The sequence below is a fragment of the Plectrocnemia conspersa genome, unplaced genomic scaffold (assembly GCF_051122295.1).
Source record: "Plectrocnemia conspersa isolate PC_06_02 unplaced genomic scaffold, ASM5112229v1 ptg000013l, whole genome shotgun sequence".
NCBI lineage: Eukaryota > Metazoa > Arthropoda > Insecta > Trichoptera > Polycentropodidae > Plectrocnemia > Plectrocnemia conspersa.
The window spans coordinates 17,306,643-17,331,553 of NW_028277177.1; the positions used below are offsets into that span (position 1 = coordinate 17,306,643).

At 29.6% G+C, this 24,911-nt stretch overlaps 1 protein-coding gene across 22 annotated transcripts in view; it reads left to right on the forward strand.

The window, feature by feature from the left end:
* LOC148227436 (tyrosine-protein phosphatase non-receptor type 13-like) overlaps positions 1-24,911 on the forward strand; it is a 157,597-nt gene that overhangs the window by 116,530 nt on the left and 16,156 nt on the right. For 6 of the 22 annotated variants that reach the window (XM_088201555.1, XM_088201563.1, XM_088201560.1 and 3 more), the window contains 3 exons: positions 16,471-16,645; positions 19,645-19,790; positions 20,445-20,606. In XM_088201555.1, the coding sequence (XP_088057681.1) occupies positions 16,471-16,645; positions 19,645-19,790; positions 20,445-20,606 (483 nt within the window). Of the gene's footprint in view, positions 1-16,470; positions 16,646-19,644; positions 19,791-20,444; positions 20,607-24,911 lie in introns of those variants that run through there. The other 16 variants (XM_088201556.1, XM_088201561.1, XM_088201565.1 and 13 more) reach the window with 9 other exon arrangements.

Below are 24,911 nucleotides of genomic sequence, written 5' to 3' on the forward strand. Positions count from 1 at the left end.
GCATATTCATTTGATACGTACGTGTTTGTAGAGGATAATTCAAATTGCTTTACGTATTAAATAGCAATTATAGCCATACACCAATGTAACGCGGGAATTAACAATACATCTAGTACATAATTTTGTAATTAATCAAGTAATAACTAACACAATACATGGCAGTAGGAAACCACTAGCAAACAACCATTTCATAGTATTATAATATAAGAGCATCTTAACTGTAGATTGATGCAAGAAGCCGTCTTAATTATTATTATTTGAGAGGCGCAAAGCTACGAATTGTGATTTAAAATACATATTTAAATTTTTGAGTATATCATATTAAGCAACTCGTATAAAAGTTATGTAGGTATTCTAATTAGAGACCGTAAAATCCTTTTTCATTTTTGGCTAAAACCAAAACCGGATCGAATATTGTGTTTCAGTTTCGGGCGAAAACCGTACCCAAAACTTTTCTGAGTACGTTGCAAACATAAACTAATCTCAATTTATGTTGATATGTATGAGGAACATAGGCATAGACTATGAATAACATACGTCATGTATAGTAAATATTAAATTGTAATACATGTATAATAATTAAACAGTATTATTACATTTAAGCACTTTATAATCTAAGCTCGATAAATAAATAAGACGCTCAGTAACGCAGCTGTATCACAATAATTTGAAGATAAATATGTATCGTTAGCTTATAGGTATCACAATAATTAAAATTACATTGAATCAGCTTCTTAAATAGCCGGATCGTTGATGTTGATACATAATGTTTCTGCTATTGATATAGTTTTAATTTAGTCTTATCGATAATTGTGAATAGTTAGTCTAATCAGATATCAAAAAACTGCCCCTTCTGTGTCAGTATTCATTGTTTATGTGTACCATAAATATACACACGAATATATTATATTCTTTATCGGCACTTACATATATCAAATGCGTTTACATAAAAAGTGTTACTATTTGAATACACCATACTCTAAATTATTATACGGTTCTCTTTTTGTTCACGTTCTATCTGAAGTACGTACTATCTCATAGCGTTTCTGGGGCATGATTAGGGAATAGCTACGAGTATCTTGGCATTTGGCTTAATATACATATATTATTTTAAAATGACTTTAAAATTTTAACTTTTTTAAAAATAGATTCATATTTTTGAACAAAATAAGCATCACATAGCGGCAACTAAATGGTATATGCCAAACAATTAAAGATAAGTCTGTTATACGTGAATCGTTACTTACATATCTTGGAATTGTGAGATGAATTTTTGATCAAATTTCAGCGTCAGTTCTTATATGCCAAATAAACTTTATGGTGGACTACTAAAAGACTTGACATTGGCCGTTGTATTATTTTTTTGGGCATGACTCAGTGGCGTAGCTATGGTGGGGCGGAGGGGGCGGACCGCCCCGGGCGGCACTTGCTTGGGGGCGGCATATTCGCGATGGAATCGTCTAGTGTGGTTCTTAACCCTGAATATACTAACATTTATGTAAATCTACGAATAGCAAGGGCTTAATAATCAATTTATTATTTTAAGAAATGCTGATTTTATGACTCTGCAAAAAATGTATGCGGGGGGAGCGGCAATTTTAAGGATTGCCCGGGCGGCACATACCCTAGCTACGCCACTGGCATGACTAGATCGATCTTTAATCATAGTGTTCCATAAATGATTCAAATCATTTACATATAATATAACAGGATATGACTTTGAATTCGGCAAATAAACAAGACCAAATCAAAAGCTCAAGCTTGGTCTTGGCAAAGAGGGTCGACATTAATTTTGGACAAACGCTCGCCGAGTTTTCTTTCCCCAAGAGAGGGACCCCCTCTGGTTGGGATGGAGAGAAAAAAATAACTCAAAATCCTCAGGGCAGTTTGTTGCTACAAACAACACACAAATTGGTAAAGCTTTTGGTGGCGAGCGAGGGAAAAAATGTCAAGTGCCTTCCGACAGAATTGGGGCCCTGGGCATTAATGGCCAAGATTAAAAACGCTTCCGTTTTCAAATCATTATATCGACGGACAAACGGATTCTCATTCGTTTATTTATCACGGCTTACTAAAATGAGTTTATTTATAAATTATATATTTTAAAGAATATTATAATGAATAAATAATGACTGAAATGTTACTTTGTCTTAAAATTACTTTTGTGAATATCATATCTTAAGTCCCAATATATGATAGTGTTACAAATAATAGGCAATTTGTTTTAATCTTTTTATTTAAATCAAAACCACTGAAATAGATTACGCCAATGCATCATAGTGATCTAAAAAATAATATATAATATATAGAAATGGAACAAATCATAATATATCAAAATTAAATTATATGAACCAGACCAGCTCCTCGTAGCTGACATTAAATAGGTCAGTATTGAATGACAGCGTATTAAGAAACTCTATGGCGAATGTCATAGGTGAATCGGCTAATACAGACGCCTGGCTCTAACAGACATCATAAGACAACGATCTAGACTTTTGCAGACATATCCATACAAAAAATGGAAATCCTCGAGAATAATTGGATTGTCAACAGCGCCCTTTAGTTGTTTATAGAAATACTTTAAGACTTACAATTTTTTGCGAGAACTTAGAGAATTGAATCCCAATAATCGTAAAAGAAAGGCGCTGGGATTCAAGAGCGGATAATGAGCAAAAATACTTATATAGAGGAATCTCAAAAACCATTTAGAAATTTTTCAGATTAAATGGAAGTACATGGATTCAAAAATGTTGTGAACTAAGATATCATAAAAGATAAAAGCAGAAGGCCCAGATTAAACGCTCGAGAAACTCCCGAAGGGATGAAATATTCTTATGACAATTGACGAATTATCTACTACGATTACTAAAATAATTAAGTTAAAACTAAGCTACTCAGTACTTAAAAAATCTAACTAATAACTCATGACAAGCTTTTTTAAAGCCCTTTCAAAATCATTGTGAACTATGCAAGTAATTTATAAAAAAATAAAAGGGCGGTTTTTAAAATATTGTTTTCACATAAACCATTAATTCTAAAAGAGGAACATCTAAAGTTCTTGCTATCAATATGTATCCCTTGTTGAAATTAAAAAACAATAATTGTAAATAAATTTTAAGCATGTTTTCATGGTTTAAATTACCGTAAAAAAAAAACATCTGTAAAAAAATATAAATACTATCGAAATTTTTTTAGAGTAGTTGATTTTATATATGATTACGATAACAAAGAGTATTAATTAATTCAATAATGTTGAATTCTGCTCATAATTTTATCTTATTTTTAAAAAAGTGAGAAATTGTTGTATTATGGTAATTTAATAATTCAAACAATAACGCGAAAATATTTTATTCATATTTATTAAATTTTAAGTAACGACTTGCACAAAATTTTCATCACAGCGCTTTCGTAATATGTAATAAATTAAAGTGTGAATTATAAATATATTTTCTTTGATGACACTCGCACCTTTTTTTTAAAAAAAAAACCCCTTTAAATATAAGCCAAAAGTGTAATAATAGCAGTTAGGTGGGTGTGTGTGGACGTGGTATAAAATTAATTTATAGCGCTTCTGCTTTTGTATCATCGCCTGACATTTTCAACTTTAAATAGAATTAAATTGCTTTACTTCACATTGTGTAATGTGAGAACGTTGATTGGCGACTTTACACCGCGCGAAATCGATACCTGTTCCATATGAAAATGGAAACTAAAACTAAATTTTACCATATAGGGTGTTTTTAGTGTCTGTGTAAATATAAAAAATATATAAAAAAAAAGAATTAAACATAATAGTATTTATTAAATATTTTTTACTCACAATAAATACCTTCGCATGACTCAAATCAATCACATGTTTGACGAAACACATGATCAAATGTTTACGAATAGCTTTGTATTTTCGGGTTTGGAGCCAAAATAGACGCTGGAAAACCTAGTATTAGTTTATTTTTAGAGCATATATAAATGACCACATAGAAATATATATGCCGCTATCGGATAGTGGAGTCAAAATGCCAGGTCTTGTAAATCGGAGAGTCTTCACTGGAGCTTCTCTGGTTACGTCTTTCTCAATCATTTATATTTCTGGTTAAAGACAATTATGACAATTTGCAGATGATGATGTTGGTGGGACAATTGCACCGCTTTTTGGACACACCCATAAAATGTTTTTACGCCTTAAAAGTGAAACGGTAAAATATTTACTCCGCTAATTGCTAACAAAGAGGTATAATCAGAGTAGTTGTTTGCGCAGGGTAAAACATATTGTCTATTGCGCATCCTTTTCAAACAAAGAGTAGTTTTTTCGGTTCTTATGAGCAGGCCTGCCGAGAGAGGGGGGGAAGAGACAAATTCCCAGGACCCGTTCTCTTATATTTAATATTTATAAAAAAAGTTAAAACCGACCTCAAATAATAAATCTGAACTAAACTAGTTTTTTGATATGTATGTACTGATGTATTTAAAGTATAAATACCTATAGCCCTTTTTTATACAAATAATAAATCAAAGGAGCGGAACATTGCCTTCAAAGCACCATTCAAAAAAAACTAAATATAGTTTTAGAACTTTTGTCCGTGAAATAAGAACAATTATTACCGCAATTGTTTGGTTCTGAGATCTCTCTTCCATTTTTGGAATCAATTTTATTATTGAGCCGAGTTAGTTTTTCTTTTTATTTGTTTAAACTGGTCGTTACACTGCCCTCAAAATTTATTATTTAGCTGGTTAAAGCACTCTTTCTTAATTTTTTTCTAGCCTTTCGTTATTTTTTATGTTTTGTCTTTTATCTTGCATTTTACTACAATAACCCATTCTTTCAAATTCATATTGTGGTTAAAGTTTGCGATTCTTAAAGTTATCATAGATATGCGTGCGGTCTACAAAATACACAAATGCAAATCACTATCAAAATAGTTTTTTGACAATGTTTTACCACATTTTAGCATAGACAAATTCCGTGTAGTTACAATTCCCCGATCTGTTTACTCAGCTGAATTCCGTTATTGTTTAGGCGGAAGTGTTTTAACCAGAAATGCTTTCGTTGAAGATTTGGGAGTGACGTTTGAGAAGGGATGGAGATTTAGTACGCACATCGCTAAAGTTATGAGGCGTCAAGGATGTTCGAATTCGTTATGCGAATTTGTATTACTTTAATAATTTATTTGAGATTTTCGTTTTGATGAAATACTAGCTAAACATCTAGAAACTCTTAAATATCTGTACAAGGTGGAGAACATATTTTGTTATATCTGTTTTTTACCTTAACGCCTTTTTGATAGTGAAATTGGATTATAATTTAATGTATTTTCGATTCAAAGTGTACCAAATAAAGGATTCTAAATATAGTTAGTTTTGACCAATGCTTGAATGATTGTATTATATTTAATAATTTTCAGCTGAAAACACAATATATTACCTGTTAGGACCATATTTCTAATATATATATAAATAAATATATTATACTTATATATATGTTATTTTTAAAGAATTTTATAACAACGTGATTCGTATAATACACACGATCGATCAAACGACCCTCACAATCTCGTGCCGCACCATTTGCGCCCGGGATTGGTCTAGTCTTTTGTCGACCAAGCATAGCATGTTTATCCGAGACCCACCCACACACATCTTGTCCTCTATCTCTACACAAGACTTCTCTATTTGCCGTTTTAATGTTCGCCGGTGTACACCACCGTCAACACTGGGTATTCCGAGGGCGTACGTGAGTTTACTTAACCATCTCTCCTATCCACTCGCTAACCAAGAGCGGGGAAATTGTTTTCAGAATAAATGAAAAACGTTTCTCGCATTCCGCACTTTTTCACTCAATGTTGTGAATACACATGCGGTATGTATGTGTGTTTGATATATTTGGTTAATCGTAAAGAGAAAGCGGAGGAAGGAGGGCGCTGACGTGAATAACTTTTCGCGTTGCGGATTTTTCCGAATCCGTCCGATTAAAGGGGTCTTTTGTAGTTTCGATCCGTAGGTTTGTCCGTAAGTGAAATACAATAGCGAACATGAAAGGTTTTTCACGCTTGAAATAACATCCTTTCGACTCAATACCCGAGAAAACCACCGTACGATTGCGAATTTTTGTGCCAGTATTAAAATAAGTCTTTTCCGTTTCTGACTGACGCGTGTTATAAAATGATCTTTTATTACAATTTAAGAATAAAATATGAATAATTATATTTTTGGACAATACAGAAGCATACTTGTGCCATACATTAACCAGTGTTTTGCATTACTCGTATATGTAATGTATTACTTTTAATTATTACGTATACGTTGCAACCTCAAATTGCAAGTAATTTGGTTTACGAGTGTTTCACAATACGAGCAATTTTATTTTAATAATCATGTCTCGATAAGCAATCGATGTCTTGCAATTCAAGCAGTACGTATTGCAGCATTTTCATCTTAACCGAGTCGATTATTTTTCTCGACAGTCGATGATTCTTCTTAAAGTGAAGACAGTACCTTTTGCCACTTGACGTCTTGATTGTTATGGATAATGATCCTGTTCAAGTTCCAGACCTTGAGAACGACTTACTAGAGGAATTTCGAGTTCATCAAGATCAAGTTTATTCATGCCAACAGTACTTCATTACTCCAGCCCATGGCTCAGTAGGTCATTTCGAACTTAAAAAAGCATCCAACACCAAATCATTCTTTTAGCGATACTTCAAAGTGACCAAAGGAATAAATCTTACTCTTAGAAACTTTTTTAAAACATTTCTTTCTTATGAAGAAATTTGCTTTAATACACGAATACGTATAAGGTACAAATTACTATCGTAAACCGAGGATTCGCTGTATTGTGGGTTATGGTAGGTTAGATGTTAAGCTATAATAAATCTTCATGTACTGTTTATTGTCGGTTAGATTAGCTTTTCCTTCATTTGTATATGTATATGTTACAATACATATCCGAATATATTTTTACCGATACGTATATATATATTACACACACTATACACGCACACACAGGTAAGGAAGATGTTTTTGTTTTACTTCAAATTTGAGCAGGTCAAGAAGATCAGACTCAGGCGGTCAATTCGAGGTTCTTCAGCCGAAAGACCCGTCGTAGGTCTTAGTTGGTTTTCTTAGTCGACCTTATTTTCTGGTCGAATATTCGAATATGAATATCGGGCGTTGACTGCCTGAATTGAATAGATTGTCCTGAGCTGATCATTAGCATTCTATATTTAATTCTGAAGCAGGTGATAACCCTAGACCACTTGCATTCTAGTCCTTTACTCAATTAGAGTTTAGGAGGATTGACTTAAAATCTAAATTTGAATCGTAATGGTTGTCCTAAGCTAAGGACGTGCCTTACACTATAATTTTGAAGTTCTTAAGTTTCCTGGACCACTCTTCTGGTCAATTAGATTAGGATAAATGGTTCATTCTAAATTATAAAATACGTATTCCTTCTGAATAATAGTTTTTTCATTATTGAGTAATTGTTGTCTTCTTCTAAGGATGATAATGAAGCGTTACCATTTTTTATTTGTATTTATACCATATTTTAGGGTTATTCCTTAAAACTGTATACATTCATTGCAATTAAATATTGCATTAACACATCTCGTGTTAAATGTTACAGTATATGCAATAATGCATTACTCTATTTACGAGGAACTTTATGTAACACGATCTTTCGTGTTTTGTTGTTGCCTGGTTTAATTTATTCGTAGAATTTAGACACAAACATTTTACTCAGTAATCCCCAGACCAACATTTCAGTAGCGTTACTCTAGTTCCACTCATTAATGTCCTTCGCGGATATAACATCAGCGCTAAAGAAGTCTTCTCTGACACAAATGCCATCCAACTTCAGACACGAAGATGTTTACGGCGATCGTTACGAAGAGCTGGTTGTACGCTGCATATCTTATTCAGGTGTGCAGCTTAACCATTTTGTTATTTATTTACAAGTGTTTATGTATGTTTACATATATATTATGGATAGGTGCAGGTGTGCCAAATTTATTTACTATGGTAATATCTATATATACATGTATAAATAATATAAATTAATTTTATATCTGTTATTTATAACAGTTTATAAATAGTTAAGATACTTTTTATTTTTTTTTACAATACTAGTAAAGAATAATTAAATAAAAAATTATTTTCAATACTTTCTCTATATAAGATATTTACAATACAGTTATAGTGACTAAAAATTGGTACAACAACAACTGAAATATAAATATTTATAGATCCTTTATTTTTTTCATAAGCCTATATCTCTGCTTTAGCATTCCTAATATTTATTAAAAATATACAACCCATACATTTTTAAAACGCTAATATCTCGTAAATACAATAAAATAATATCTAAATTTACAATTCGAGATGTTTTGCTTATTGAATATCCTTTCCATTATCTATATTATCTTAGCTAAAATACATCACTAAGCAATAAAACCTTTTAAAACTTACGGTTTAATTAAGCTAATGAACGATTGTTGTTTTATGGACTACTATAAAATTAGTTTTCATCGTAGCATATGGCACGTTTTATCATTAGAATTATTATTTAATTATTAACGCATTTCGCGTAATGGAACATAACGAGTTTATTCAATCAATTTGCTCGTTATTAATTCAAAGTGTGCCTCTGTTCGCTGAGATTAAATTTAAAATTTTGCTTATATAATTATTACCCATTTGCAGATTATCGATTATTCTTAAAACAAGTAATTAAATTTCGCTCGGCGCAATGTCCTTACGTATTTTATTATATTCACTCGCCCCAATTTGCCGGTAATTATAGGTTCCCTTGTTCTTTAAGGGTTAATGAATTACTTCTATGGGGCCGTTTAACCTTATTTAATGTCGCAATTAAGAGATTTTAATGTGTACATTATAATGGGAATAAGTAAAATAATTCATGTATTTATAAATAATATGAACGATGCTTTATATTAAGGGATTAAACAAATATATTCATATACAAAGTAAATATTAATAAGGAAATTATTTTTTAATGTTTATTTATATAGCTTAACACTTCTGAAAAAATGACAAACGTCAGGTCAAATTTTCAAACCACTCTTTGTGTCCTTAGGAAAGATTAGTAATATAAAAGTGACTTCGTTTTTCTGTACAATAAGACAAATTTTTGCTGATGTTATAAATAGTTAAAATGATATCTTGAATTCAAAGCAAAAAGAAATAATGTTTATATTATTATATGCGTTTCAAGATTAATTAATTATTTTAACAATTTCGAGAAATTTATTTAATGTAACTGTAACTTTTAGTATCATAAACTACACGCGTTAAGTGCCAAAAATATCCGAATATTCCTCGTATATATCAAAATATTGTAGGAATTAAACGTAGTTTTTTCACGTACTTCCGATTCACAGTACGCTGTCGAAATAAAACCCCAGACATATTGGTGCATTTTTCGTTGTCGTCACGACACATCGCCTGTCTGAGTTTACTTAGAACCCAGCACCAGTTTTAAGTCCGGAAAACCGGTGAAACAAAGGACATTCAATATTCAGCACCGCCAGTCAGCTTTTCTTCGAAGACATATGCCAATTGGTACGTGCACGTAAGTCTCGGGGATATCCCCGTACTTTTTCCTTTCGAGTGCTGAGAGAAAAACTCAGCAAAAGGCGTCTGTCGGTGCAGTGGAGCGATAAATTCACTTTAGCGTCCATTTTCATTTGGCAAAGAAGAAACGCGGTATAATTTTAGATTACACGCGCCGAAGATTATTTATAAACCGGCAAATAGCTCTTTTTCCGGAGCCGAGTAATCCAATGTTTGCCCAAAACGTATTACTACCCTTATTTGCTTTTGCGCAAATCTTTATCTTCAAGTGTTTCTTTTTTATTTATTTTAGTGAAAAACACATTGGCCAACTTTTAAAATATTGAATAATTTTTAACAAAAATAATATTAGTACGAGTACTAATATATGTTACCGTGTAGTTTTAACTATTTATTAAAAATAAATTAGACTAAATCTTACTTATTAATTGTTTAAAAAATTATAGTAGTAAAATTGTATATTCCGGAGAGTGCGACTTTAAAAAGATAGTTTAGTTGTGTGTTTCAGTAGTTAAAATTGTAAATGCTTTTATTATTAAAAATAGTAGTTCAATATGCTTATTGATAATAAATTAGCTATAAAGCTAAATAAATATGTATTATATTAATTTTTTTTGCAATTTGTTTATACATCCTGACAATTCAGCAAAACTTCAAAACAACATCATTAAACATCACGTTAATAAATCGCTTTTCAGCGATTTATCATGACAACTATAAATCAGTTATTTTTTTCTAGTCTTTCAGTCAATGCCTCCGTAATCAATTTATTGGCATTTTTTGGAGTTGTTTCATCAGTATTTTATTGTATTTCCGTCTTGCATTTTTACTTCTTTCATTTTTAAGTCTTCACTAATAATAAAGTTTGGGGCATACTACGAAGCATTCTATGTCACTCTTAAATCTTTATTTTAGAACCTCTACATTATTTTTATGTTAGAACTACTTGCTGATCCCCAGAGCTGAATACCACACATCCAAATCGGCTTGGATGGATTTATATACGAACAACTAATTCTCTACTGTCAGTTGGGAGGTTTCCAAGTTTATTTTACTCGAAATATTGGTTTTTAAGGTATGCCTTCTGTCGATATTTTTCTATTGACTATTTTGATTATGTCATTTATTATTTTTTACCTCTTTCATTGCTTTATTTAGTTTGGTCTTAATACTTGGTTGCCCTGTTAGTTTCCAAATTCTTCTAAGTTTTCTTCTCTCTATATTTTTTGTTTAACTGGTAGAGGTAAGTTATATGGTTTGTTGTTTTTTTTGTTTTTGAGTGTTAGTTTCAAATGGTTTTCGTAACGTGAACAACTGCTTGGTCCAAATTTTATTTTATTTTAAGGGAAACATTCAATTTGGTGTTTTTTCTACCAGGTTTTTTAATAAGTTCCAGTTTCTTTTTTGCTTGTAAGGATTTACAGTATATGTCTTGTTAAAATAATTAATTTTCGTTTCTAAAGTTATTATAAATGGCAAGTGGTCTGATAATATGTACAAGGAGAATTCCGCGTTCAATAATTTGCTTAGTATAAAAAAATCATAAATGCCAAATAACCGCCATTTATATAAAGGTGCGTGTATAGTTGTTATTTTTATTGGATCAGACAAAATTATACCAATATAAGTGAATAAATTAATTGTTCAAGACATTACGCATATGAGTACAAATCAGAAACTATAAGAAAACGTATAAAAAATGTCTAGGAAAGTATCCCTTGAAACAGCTAGATAGCCAGATTTAATGTCTATATTTTCAACACAAACATGAAACAAAAACCCTTAAACACTAGGATTCAAAGTTTTAAAAGCAATTTAGCAAACGAAGCTTAAAAAAGAAAGGATATAATGGAGTCGGCAACACAGAAGTTGGACAATTGAAAATTTAAATCGTTTGATAATTCCAACTTTGAGATGAGTTTAAACTAATCTTTGTTTGCATAGTTAAATAATAAAATAAAAAGTAAATACTGATATACAGTCACATGTATCCCTTTTGAAAAATATTTCTAAAAGCATTGAACACGACTTTCCGATTCCTATAAGCAACGCTGCGTGTGAATGATCAGGGAACAGTTTACGTTGAGGTAATCTTCGATTTAAAATGTTACTTAAATCGTATAAAAAAGTATAAAAATGCTAATGCAAAGACATTAGCTTGTAAAATTCCAGAAAGGGTTATAGTAATAAATTACTGAATACAAAATATATTATTGATTATTTTCTTATGTATATTTTATCTAAATATTAAGATTTAGCACATATATTAGGATTCCCCACTATTTTGGCTGAAGCTGTATGGTGTTCTAGATAGTATTTTATTATTTTATTTTTCTACTTAATGAAATTGGGTAAATAAAAGCAGTGAGAGGGCTACATATTTATTTGAACCAGCCTATATTTTTTATATGCTTACGAATGGTTGTTTTTCATCTCTCGGGAATAATAAGACTCCGTATGACCTTCGGTGCCGCCGATATCAACTTTCCACCTTTGACAAATACCAGCTCTGACACATTAAATCAATCATAGCCGGAAAATGTATGCTCAGCACTAAATCAACCACGAATGCCTAGTTAACATATATATTTCCAAGATGTTGACAATTGCGTAAAAAATACCCAAAGGTACTATAAGTTATAAGACATGGGTGGAATAGTATAAGCATTCATATACATATATATTCATATTCATACACATAAAGCTCTAAAAGTCTTGTGAATGAAAAATAAACTAGTTGAACAGACCGAGTGACCTAAACTAAATGTAAATATTCAATAAGAAGCTTCCACGGAGCAACAGCTGAATGGAAGCAGAGTATAAAAAAATCAGCAAAGACGAACACGGATCAAACCTAGCGTTGAATTATCAATTTTCATGACAAAAATACGACCCAAATTTGCCACTGTCAATCGGTTATGTTCCGTCTCTAATTTTTACCAAATTAATATGGACTGTAAAGCGTGTTTCAATTGATTTTAACCAGACGACTGATCCATGAAGCTCGATTTAGCCGGTATATTATTTGCAGTATAACCAAACGCAAATTTCAGTTCGAATAAACGCATTAAGCTGAAATTAATAACAAGTGTAAAACTAAACAACAAACTTCCTCGGCTGTAATTTGAGTTCTGTCATCCGGTTATACGCAACTCGACGACACATATACATTTCGTGTAATTAATGTTGTTTGTACTTCGGTTTGAGCTTCAGTTATGATTAATTTATCACGGATAATTAATTAGTGTAGTTTGTTAAAATTAAATCGTTAACGTGCTGGAAGGATTTTTTATAAATTATTTGTTTTTAAATTTTGTATGGTATTTTTTTTGATTTAAGATACACGAGTTAAAATTTTCAGCCCATTAACTTTTTGCATTGAATCCATTACACGCTTGATAACATCACGAACACGCCATGCATTTTCAATATCGATCCTGGTATGTGCCTGGTACAAATATTATATCCTTCTCCTCCACTACTTTAAATTTAAAACTATTTTACAGCTGTATATGTTTTTAAATTAGCCTATGAATATATTTTAATTATTATATTAATTATTTCCCTTTAGAAAACACGATATTTCACATTTATTAAAAAAACTGACATGTTTTGTTAATTATGATATATTTGTCATGTGTTATAGGTTAATAGTTAAAAAATATGAAAAAATAAGAAAAGTATTGCTTTACCTATTTAAAAAAAATAAATGTATTTCATTGTACATTTTTTACCTTGCGGTTTTTGCCACAAATAAAATATTTATATGTATAAATACACGTTTTTTTCAAATCAACTAGTTTTTCTTTATAATATTTGTTTTTTTTTATATATTGACAATTTTATTTATATTTTTTTAGCAAGAACATTCATTTTTAAACACAAATTATATATTTAATTTTTTTCATGCTATACTTCTACTCTAGATTATAATTACGTTTTTTTATGTAGTTTAATGTCTTAATTTTTACAAGATGATTATATTTGTTATCGTTGATACTAGAGAATCTAATCCAAAAATTCAGCTATTCTTAAAGTGTTTTGTAGTGAAATATTTTGCAATTTCTTATTTCTAAAAACACATATAGCTAACCAACTTAACTTAACAACCCAGATTCGTATTTTTATATATAACGCTGCATTATATACAGCCCAATCTCGCCATTTTTGTTTTTTATTTATAGCAGCCATGGCCACAATCATGATGCATTGGGGTTAGTTGTTAGATTATATTTTTTAATTTTTTAAAAAAAAAATGGTAGCTGACATACTGTAATTGACGAAATTCATATTCTCATATTTCAGAGTGTGTATTTGTACACTTGTTTAATGTATTGATATTTAAAGCATACAGAGTTGTACTATTTTGAAAAAATAATAGTTTAAATGTAACTTACTATTTCAATTTTAAAACACTTATACACTTTAATATTTCAAAAAATAAAATAAATGCCCTTGTTAATTTATATTAATAGTTGAAAATAATAAATATTTTATACATATATAATATATACATACATTTAAGAACTTTTTTAGGAACTGTATGTAAATGAAACGAAAATGATTTATCCGTGTAATCTGTTTAATTTAACTTTGATCAAGAAAGTAAACCCATTAAAAGTAAGATCGCAACAACATCCGATTTTCATTAGAAAATTTGAATAACTTGCTATAAATATCTGAATTGCATACTAAATATATAAATATAGCTTATTTTAGTTTTTGCTGAAAACATAATTGTACTATTATAAATGTACATTGTAAATCATGACAGTGTAGTTAAAAATATATTTTTTTTTATTTAATTGAGACGCAGTCTAGAAAAACATAAAAATCAGATGCAATAAAAAAAATTACAGATTCTTTAATAAGCGTATTGTATATAAATAATATAGAAATAAGTTTTGCAAAATATTATATAAATTATATTTCAAAAACTATAAATCATGTATTTAGTTATTAAAAATAAATTAATAAATTCTAAAGCTAAGAGTAACACTCATGATAAAAATAACTCTAGGTTTATTTATAGATAAATATATATGTTTTATTTAATCGTTATTTCTAAGTTCTAACAAATTCACATATTCCCGTTATAAACATAGATTTAATATCACCGTTTTATGCATTTATGCAGGAGTTAGGTCTGCAGCCATTTTTTCTCTCTGCTTTCAAGATAAGGGAAAAGGATGTGCCCGTTTTTCACGGTCCTTTGTTGTCGGAACCGGATGCTCTCGGTCCAAGCGGATTTCCTTCGAAACTATGTATAATATATATTAATTTTCCTTGTGCCTTTGTGTAAACGCGCCTTTATTATTTTCTCGTCAACATCATACACACCGCAAGCATATTAAAAATGTCTACTTGCCCCCTTAGCCGTACTTAATAGCGTCTAATAAAATGCTTTACGTGTTTATTTCGCGACATATTTAAACGAAAAGCTCTAATAATATATTATTTAAAATATTTGTTATATATGTATGTATATTTTAACATCCATGAAATGGTACAATCCCATAAATTTAATAGTGAGCGAGCGTTTTATGCCATATTGAAAACCTTTCGCTAGATTAATGCATGTGCGGTTTCAGAGGCGCTTTATGTTGAGACCTAAAAGCTATTTTTATAGCCTTCAGGTTCTTCTAGAAAATGCGCTTTCGTTGCAACGAAGGCATTTACGATTTGACCTGAATAATAAATATCCATCTGCTGCTATATATTAAAAATCTGCGATTAACCTATTCTATGATCGTTCTTCAATAATTAACCTAAGCGTGTCAGCAACTCTGAAATAAGAAAGTTTGTCGCTTTATTTATTGCCAAACGATATTCCAAAAGTTTAATATTTACCGAGACGTCGCTTCTGTCCCCGTTCCCTTGGGAAATGAATTAAATTTTCAAAATGTTACCCCTCAATTTTCTAGCAACACGTACAGCTTGAGCAAAGAGGAAAATTTTACAAATCTCTCTTGCGGTTTGTTTTATATATGTATACGCATACGTACGTGCTAAGGTTAATTTTTATTTACATGTGTTAACTATATCAATAATGTCATACTTATATAGTACAAATTTATGCTTGTAATAGAGTACTGTAGTAATATTTTTTATTATTAATTTAACTTTATAGATAAAAATAACATGAAAATTACATGGTACTGGTAATAACGTACTTTTTTAAAATGATAATTTAATTTGAGTTTATACTAAAATTATTATATATATATGTTTTAAATAATAATATACATGTATAAAGTAAAAGTCTTTTTTAGCGCATACCTTTTCTTCTTCTTCGATATTTTGTTTTTAAAACATAATGTAAATAATTATCTTAAACTAAACCATTTAATCATAAGCAATACTAACACTAATCAATGAAGATTACGTTGAAATATATTTTTCAATTCAAAAGTTGAGTTAGTTGTAGCATATTTATTTAACTAAATGAATAATGGACAAAGTATAAGCTACCGGTTAATCAATTGAGTTCATAACCACAACTAAAATAATTATTATGCTGATCAGTAATTTTTACTCGCTAAAACTGTGAGCATTTGGTTGTAGGCATTGAACACGTGTCAGATTGGGGCCATCTTGATTAATTACTGAGAATGGGCTTATTCTCATTATACCATTGATTTTTAGCATTTTTTAATATAGATATATCGTTCGAAGTGTTTTTCATCTTGTATGTCTTTTGTTAAAAAATCTATATGTTAACCCTAAATTCACCAAGGGTTCAAACAGAACAATATGTGATATCGAATACATCAAACCTGCATGTTTTAGCGTTATCGTATGAATACAGACTTCATTAATACAGATATTTTAAACATCTATTTTATAAATTAAAAATTATTATATATTTTATTTTATATTTTTCAGAAGGGTGTCGCGGTCATGTGGTGAGCGTGATGGGAGCTAGTGCCAGCCGCCATTCAAGGCGAGGTCTTGGTCGACGTGCACAATCAAGTGGAGATCTATGCAACGGAGAACCACGGCAACAGGACTCTTGTTCTGTAGCAGGATCTGCTACTGGAGATGCATCAACCTGGAACAGGTTAACAATAACTTTCTTTATTCTAATATATGTAATCAATTGATCTACAACCACATACGTGTTGATCAATATCTGATTTTATATTGTATAAATTTTATTATAAATATATGGTATAAGTACTATGATGAGATACGTTAGATCTTTAGTATTAATATGTTACAATATAGCTTGATTTTATTTGTTCACTTCGGTAGTAATCCATGATGATATAAAAAGCTACGAAAATGTAATGATGATCTTAACTTTAAAGATCTTCCAGACACGATAGAAAATTGAAAAAGAATGAGATTCGAACCCATGAACAATATAAAAACATTATTATACTGCAGCAGTAAAGTCTATACTATATTAGAACACTTATAGATGGAATATAATCAATATCTAAAAAGTAAAAACTCAGGATAAACAGCAACCTAAAGGGCTAAAAACTGTGCACACAAGTCTTATTAGTAGGTTTAAAAGTTTAAATCAGAATTGTTACAAAGATGTCAGATAAAAATCAGAGCACGTATTGATTTACCTGAATGTAAGTTCTGTATTAATAATTCAGATAAATTACATGACTGTCCGTTCTGTACTGATTTTTTTATCCTTGCAGATAAAATTTTAGGGAAGTGAATTACCTGACAAATGATTTTATATTTTAATTCCCTAGTACAGTTATAGTTATATCTAATTAAATATGTCCTAACATGGATTAGTATAAAATTATAATCTACTAGTACAATAAATTTAATTTCTTCTAACATTATCTCGTCTTAATATATTTATTCCTCTTTGAAATCTCTCTCAAATTTTTATTTTGCATTATTTACAGCCTACTATTTTACAACTTGTGCAACAAAAATAACTTGCTACACAATATTTTTATAAATCATTATCTTAGTTTATTTTTAATATACATATTTAAAAAATTATATAATACCATACACCTGAACATTTTAATAATAAAATTGAAGTCATTGTTATTTATACACTAACTGTAATAATAACTTATCATATTCGTCACATTTTTAAAATTTATTTACGGTAAAGCAACTTCTTGTTCTTCTAAAAACACTAATAATAACTGATTAAATAATGTCATTTCTATATGAATATATAAGAGTGCGTCAATGTTGAACCTTGAGGTACACCAAACAAACGACGTGATCGTGAAATCGTTTCTCATGTAATACTTCACTTTCACTAGCAGACTTTTTTCGTGTGAAAAATGAGGCAATTTTACTTAGGTGTTAAAAAAATATAACGACGAATTGAAAGCCGTTTCTTCGGACGCTTTCGCCTACTTTTCAAAAACTTTTAGAGCTTTGCAATTTAAGTATTAAAGTAAAAACTTTGAATAAATATCATAAGTTGCTGTTCCTTATATTAAGCCGATCCAGGATTTAAATCTTGAGACCTATTATATTAAATTTGATAATTTTATTTAAAAATATAAAAAAAAATATAGCGGCGTATTTACAGAAGCTGTAAAAGCAGAGCTTTTACAGCTTCTGTAAATACGCCGCTATATTACAGCATAAGCATATATCTTATAATTATATAAACTTTGAATCAATTAAACATTATTTGCTTCATATAATATAATAATAATAAATAAAAGTTTTTATATATGTATGTGAACACTTTATTTGATAAATTGTGACGTTTTCTTTTATTTACTCTAGAGTTTGGTCGATCCAATTTATAAGCGTATTTTTAGAAGTATTCGTGAAAGTATATAAAGTAATAAAAATATTGAGTTTGCATTCAATTACATTAGGTTTTTAATGTAATATCATATATGTATATATTACATAACATATACTTTTAAGAAATTACATACAATATATAGATATAGAATCATATTTCTGTGTACATTATGGTTAAATTGTCAGTTTATGGGGCGAAAGGTCTTGTGGAACGATTCACGTCGAGCGTGACTCACTAACTATAGATTCCATCGAGCTATTCAACGTTCATAGTACAATTTCCATATTGATATGCAAAATCCGACTCCTTATATGGCAGTTGAGCGAGGAAACATTTGTTTTGTGCTATTTTTCCACAGCTCTATTGTCAGTCTATGTATGAGGTTATTACTCTTAAACTGCACTAATAGATATACATATTTTTATTCTCAATACATTTAAAGAATAAGGTAATTAGTATTTAAAAAAATCAAATAATACGAATATTTTGATATATTAAATTTAATAAGCAACTATATATAATATATATTTCATTCATAAATATATTTGAGACCTTTTCGTTTATTTATTATCGCTTTTTAAAGGTATTGTTTATACATAATATTTCAAAGTAGAGTTTTTTTTAGATAATACATAGATAGCATTAAGTGTAAATTCGCTAACTACACTTTTGAATGAAAATTACTCAATAATGCCATTTTACATCTCATTACATAAAGCGTTTCAAGATTATTTTTTAATTCTATTGCTTTTAAAAACAATACTGCACAATAAATAAAAATAACTTGAAGAGACTTAAAAATAAGCCCTACAGTTTTCGTTCTTAATATAAAGTTGATAATTATAGAGTTAGATTATCGATATACAATAATCAATAGAAAAAGCTTTTGAAACGTAATCACAAAGACATATTTATGTCAAAACTATCCCCAATAACTTTACTTGATATTTTTATCGGTTAAATAATAACTTTTACTTATAATTATGAAAAATAATGATCAGGTAATAACTAAAAGTATTTAATAGCATGAATTTCTAATCAACGTTGAAGTAATATATAATTTTCTATAATTATCCTCATTTAAGCAGTCGAGCTTACTGTTCGCCATTAGAATACTACTTCAAGTAGGAGTATTAACAGAACTGATTGCTATTATGATTTGACCATAAATAATGATAATTAAGATATCGGAAACGCAATCACGACGTTAACACGAAACTACATGCAGCTTGCAAGCTTGCCGTTTATTTATTTATTATCGACTACCACTGCTTACTTTTTATTATGGAAATATTATTCACTAGCAGCAGATCATTGCCCAGTCATCTCGACGGTAGAAGAAGGTGTCAATGTGGAGAATGCGGATCCGTAGATAACAACTGTGGAACGCCTACGGCGAGACATCCTAGACATCTGCACAGATTCAATCATCACTACGGATGTAAATCAGGTAAACTTTATATACATCTTGAGCTTTGTAAACGTAGTGAAAACAGGACCGTCCCCTAGCTATTGGGTAACATAGGGGCGGCACATTAACAGATTTTGGGTATAAATCGGTTAAAAATATATTGGATATTTATTAATAAATAGAAAAATAAAATAAGAAACACTTTATTTATTTACAGGGTCGTTTCTGTCTAATTAAAAATAGCTTTTATTGAAAATAAAATATTTTATATAAATCATTGTTAAGATTTTTTTTTTGTTTTAATCCAAGAAATTATATTATCTTTTAAAATATATTTTATGTACATATATCTGTATTTTATGTAAAGATCTAAGGATCAATTTGTCTAAAGACAAGTTGTTATCTAGGGACGACCCTGTCTAACACATGTCTAACAAATAATAACATTCTACTAATGGGGCAATCACAATTTCATCAAACTCCTTCTCCTTCACTATGTGTTTATGTGTGTGTTTTTAATTTATTTATTCGTCTTTCAATTGTACATTATAATAAACTAACACAATAATCTATCGCTTCGTATTCTTTGCCTGTTTTCTTTGGTTGGTTGGTTAAATTACATATGATTTTGACACGCATGCCATGTATAGTCGTAGCTTTACAATTTTACATTGTGTTATCATGATACTTTAGCAGATCTTGAGCCCGTCTGGAAGCTCCAGGATCCAGGATGCGATCAAGGATACGGCTCGGAAAGATCTCCAGAAGAAGAGTTTCCACCTTCGATGCCTGTCGAAGAAGATTTTCGAGAGCAGGAAGTAGACTTACGCCAGATGTATCCATTTATAAACGACGGTAATAATAATTTAACAAATATCACGCATATTATAACCTTGAATTAACTTTCCAAATCCAATCAGTTGAAACGAGTTAATTATTTTTTGATGTTGTTGTAATCGTTGTTTTTGTCTCGTTGTGTTTTGTTGTACATATTTTGGCACGTATAACGATTTTTTCATGCACGTATTATCTTTGCGATTTATTGCAAGGCAAGTTGTTATACTATGTATACGTTAAATGTGCGTTTGTAATGTGAAAGGATTCTGGAAAAAATACACATAAAAAAATAAAAGCAATTTAACATGCAAAATCCTGGATATATATCAAAACGTGCTTTTGTGAATATCGTAGGTGCGATTCCACATACAAAATTGTACCTACTATTATAATCATACAATACGTACAAATAGTTCTAAGGGTATCCGTCCTAAGTATAACAGACACGTGATACAGTATATTTTATGATATTTTATTTATTAATTAAGTTATGTCTCTAAAAATAGTCAAAAGCTTTATCTTCAAAATGAGTAAACTCTGCACAAATTACTCTTATTATTGTCTCGTGAGTCAATATATATCAAACGAATTATATCACTAGAAGATGTTTCTACTAGATTTTAAGGTAGATGTTTTATTAACTATAAACTACATTTATTAATAGCGCTTTTCGCAGTAGATACGTTATCAATAAAAAAGTCGGATTCAGCTATTTATTTCACCACAAATATTTTTATTTATTAGCAAGTCACAATTTAGATGTTTTTTAATCAGCGTAGTTCTTCTCAAGTATTATGACATATTTTTCTTTAAATTTTATTAAAATACCAAAGCACTGTTACTATATGTTTTTCAGTAGACTGGAAAGTGCTTTTCATATTGGTGTTTCACTAGAATACAATATGCGTATAACCATATGTTATAAAAATCGTCACTGTAATTATTCTTACATTTAAAATCTGACTGCACAACTTAATGCTTTGCGTTTTTTTTTTTAGTTTTTATCTAATTTTACATTTCTTTTATTTAAATTATGCCATCAAAAAAGGGACGGAAATCTATACTTTTGAATACACTATATAATCTAGTCTTATAGTATTATATAACGTCACCCTTTTTTTAAGTTCATGGACTTTTAATATACTTAATTATTTCATAGTTGAATATTAGTCATAAATACTAATAACATGTCAGATAATTCCGTAGATTTTATTATAAAGTATAATAAAACAGATAAAAATTACACAATTTAAAACAATATCTTTTGAAATACTCATACAATAATAGCAATTTGAGTATTGAAAATATATTGACTGCATCCATGTTAAAACATTTCTGATCGGATACTTCAGAATGTACTCATATATACAAGTTTAAAGAATTAAAATGACATATATCAAAGAAAAAAAATATTTTTTTAATAGAAATGGAGAAAGATAAATATTTTTATAGCATATGTACTGGCACACTTAGCTAACATACTAATTAAATTTTAATCAGAACTAAAAAATCTCTCCGTTTATTATGATTATATTAGCTAATAAACTTTATGATAAGTTGCCCAAAGATCTCATCTCAAATGATTAAATTGTAAATTCAGAGAAACCGGTATTGAAATTATTTATGGCATCTTTCTTAGTATTTATTTACCCTCCCTATTTAATCCCAGATTAATCGCTGTGATATTGGCGAAGCAGATAATGGTATTATGCACACTCGTATATCGCACCGTTTTTTATTCCTTATTTTCTTCCACGTTTTTAAACTCGTCCAACGCCGTTTTAATCTATAATAAACGGTTCGTTCGGTAGGTAATCCCTTAATATCCTTAGAGCCGTCGTTCCACCGACCCACCATTAAATTCTTCGGCGATTAATTCGCCGATACAAGGGATTTTGTTCTTGGGCATGTTTACAATTTTCATTTTTTCTTTTGCTGAAACCAGCTGCAACTAGAAAAACGATCTGCTCGTTAAAAGCAATAATGCTTTAAGGAAGGGATTTTTTTTAATAAAAAAAGTTTCTTCTCAACCAACAAATCATAACTTTTTTCATTAAAGAACTACGCGGATTATAGTGTACAATCGTCTTGCTTATCGAAAGCGTTGCCTTGTTTTGTATCAATGTATGTATATATATATATACATATACTATATGTATGTTGGGCGAATTTATAGTATTTTTATTTGGTTCATATAAATAGCTCTCTTTGTGTCTCCTTAGCCCTTTGTGGTGCAAATTACTTCCTGTTTTACAGCTCTAGTCGTCTAATACAGCAAAAAATTTATATATTCGCACATTTTTAAGTTTAATGTATTTTAATATATATATGTAACCATTCGTCACTTTACAAACCTAGATTTTCAATATATAAAGTATTTATTTCGTATTTTTTTATCCATATAAATAACAACATACATTTTTTTCATAAAGTTTGTTAGGATTTTTAATCAACTACTTACAACACTACTATTGTGTCACAAACAATATTTTTTTGAGCCTGGACTTTTTAATAGTTACTTTTTTACAAAAATCGTCTTTACAGACATTTTTAGATACTCATTATATATTATTTTAACTTTAATTTAACTCAAATTTGATATGGATGAATCAATTACATAAATATCTTACTTATGTATATTTTACAATATAAAACCATTCTACGAGCAGACTTGTTCATAAAAATGATTACATAATAGTATCCCACGGATACATTTATATGGACTATATGGACTAACTAAATTTACCTTAGGGAAATTAACAATGAAAACTTGTACTTACGTAAAAGCGAAATAATAATACTATACATCTACAATTTTATAATTGGGCAATAAATTAAAAAGTCAGATTTTAAATCAATTTTGGGTCAGAATAAAAATCAAATCTCGGTCAGAATTTTAATAACAGCCTGGTCCTAATTATATTATTCAGGGTCAGAATAAATAACAAATAGAATAATAATATCGTATGGTGAGAATAAAAATATAGGACGATCATGTGAATTTAAAAAACATTTCTAAATATAAATGTGCAATAAATTACTTATTTTAGAAATAAATATCTTATATAATATCTCAGTCGCATCTTAACTGTTGGACAGGCTAAGTGTAAGTGAGCGGCAGCAAACAAGCGTTGGTCAGAACAGTAAACACCCCATGAATAATTCTCAACGATTTTATAATATATTCGTAGTAAATTTCTTACTTACAAATTGATCATAATTGATTTTTAAAAACAAACACATTTGATAATGCAAACTCCCAACTGAACGTCTTCTAGTGAAATGAATCATGTCCGAGATGAGAGAATGCCTAAGGTCATGTATATCAGGGATACTTCAGCCAAAGAGCGTGGAGAGTCATGGTGATGGTCGTAGTGGAAAGTGTTGACGTGAGCTGTTTGTGTTTTGTTTTTTTATTGTTTTCTTATTTGCAGTCAAGCTTGTTTTATTATTTTTTGCTTTTATACATTATGTTATTGCCAAAATATTGACAAAAACTAAAACATACTGTAGGCCACGATAAATATATATTTGTTCGAGAAATTTCTTACTGGCGATACTAACCTTAAAAATAAGCCCCATGGTAGACCTCCATCTACTGTGGATGATAAAATATTTGAAACATTGTTAAAGCTAAGCCACAAAAAACACTTGCAGAGCTCTCTTGCAACCATTTCACGATATCTAGCTGTCATAGGAAATGTTAAAAAGTGGACAAATGGGTACCGCACGAACCATAAGACAAAAACAGCAACGTTTCGAAGTCTGTTTTTCGTTAGTTCTTAGAAAAAGTAGAAAATATTTTTTAAGAAAATCATTACCAGAAAAGATCGGGACAATGGTTAGACACGAATAGGCAAAACATGCTTAAAAATTGAGTTTACATTCAAAAAAAATATAGTGGTATTCTGGGATAATTATTTATCGATCAAGTCTTAAGCCAGACTAGACTATTACAGCAAAATCATATTGTAGAGAAATTAAAACCATGCATAAAAAAATAACCACCAAACTTCCGACATCGGTAAAGAGACATAAAGCGATATTACTCCATACTTCAATAACTACTGTTGCAAAATTAAAGGAAATATAATTATAAATTTTACTTCATCTTACATATTCTCCTGATATTTTCCTTACATAATATTTGATTTTTAAATTCATTGTAAAATTGTTGGCATGAAATATTTCTGTAAGTTTAGCATATTCGATTTTTAAGATCGTAGTTAAAAAAATATCAAAAAAATCGCCCACTTCATATGAAACAACCTAATATCTATGTTTTATCGACTCTGAAAATGTTTTTTACAAAATCAACGTTGA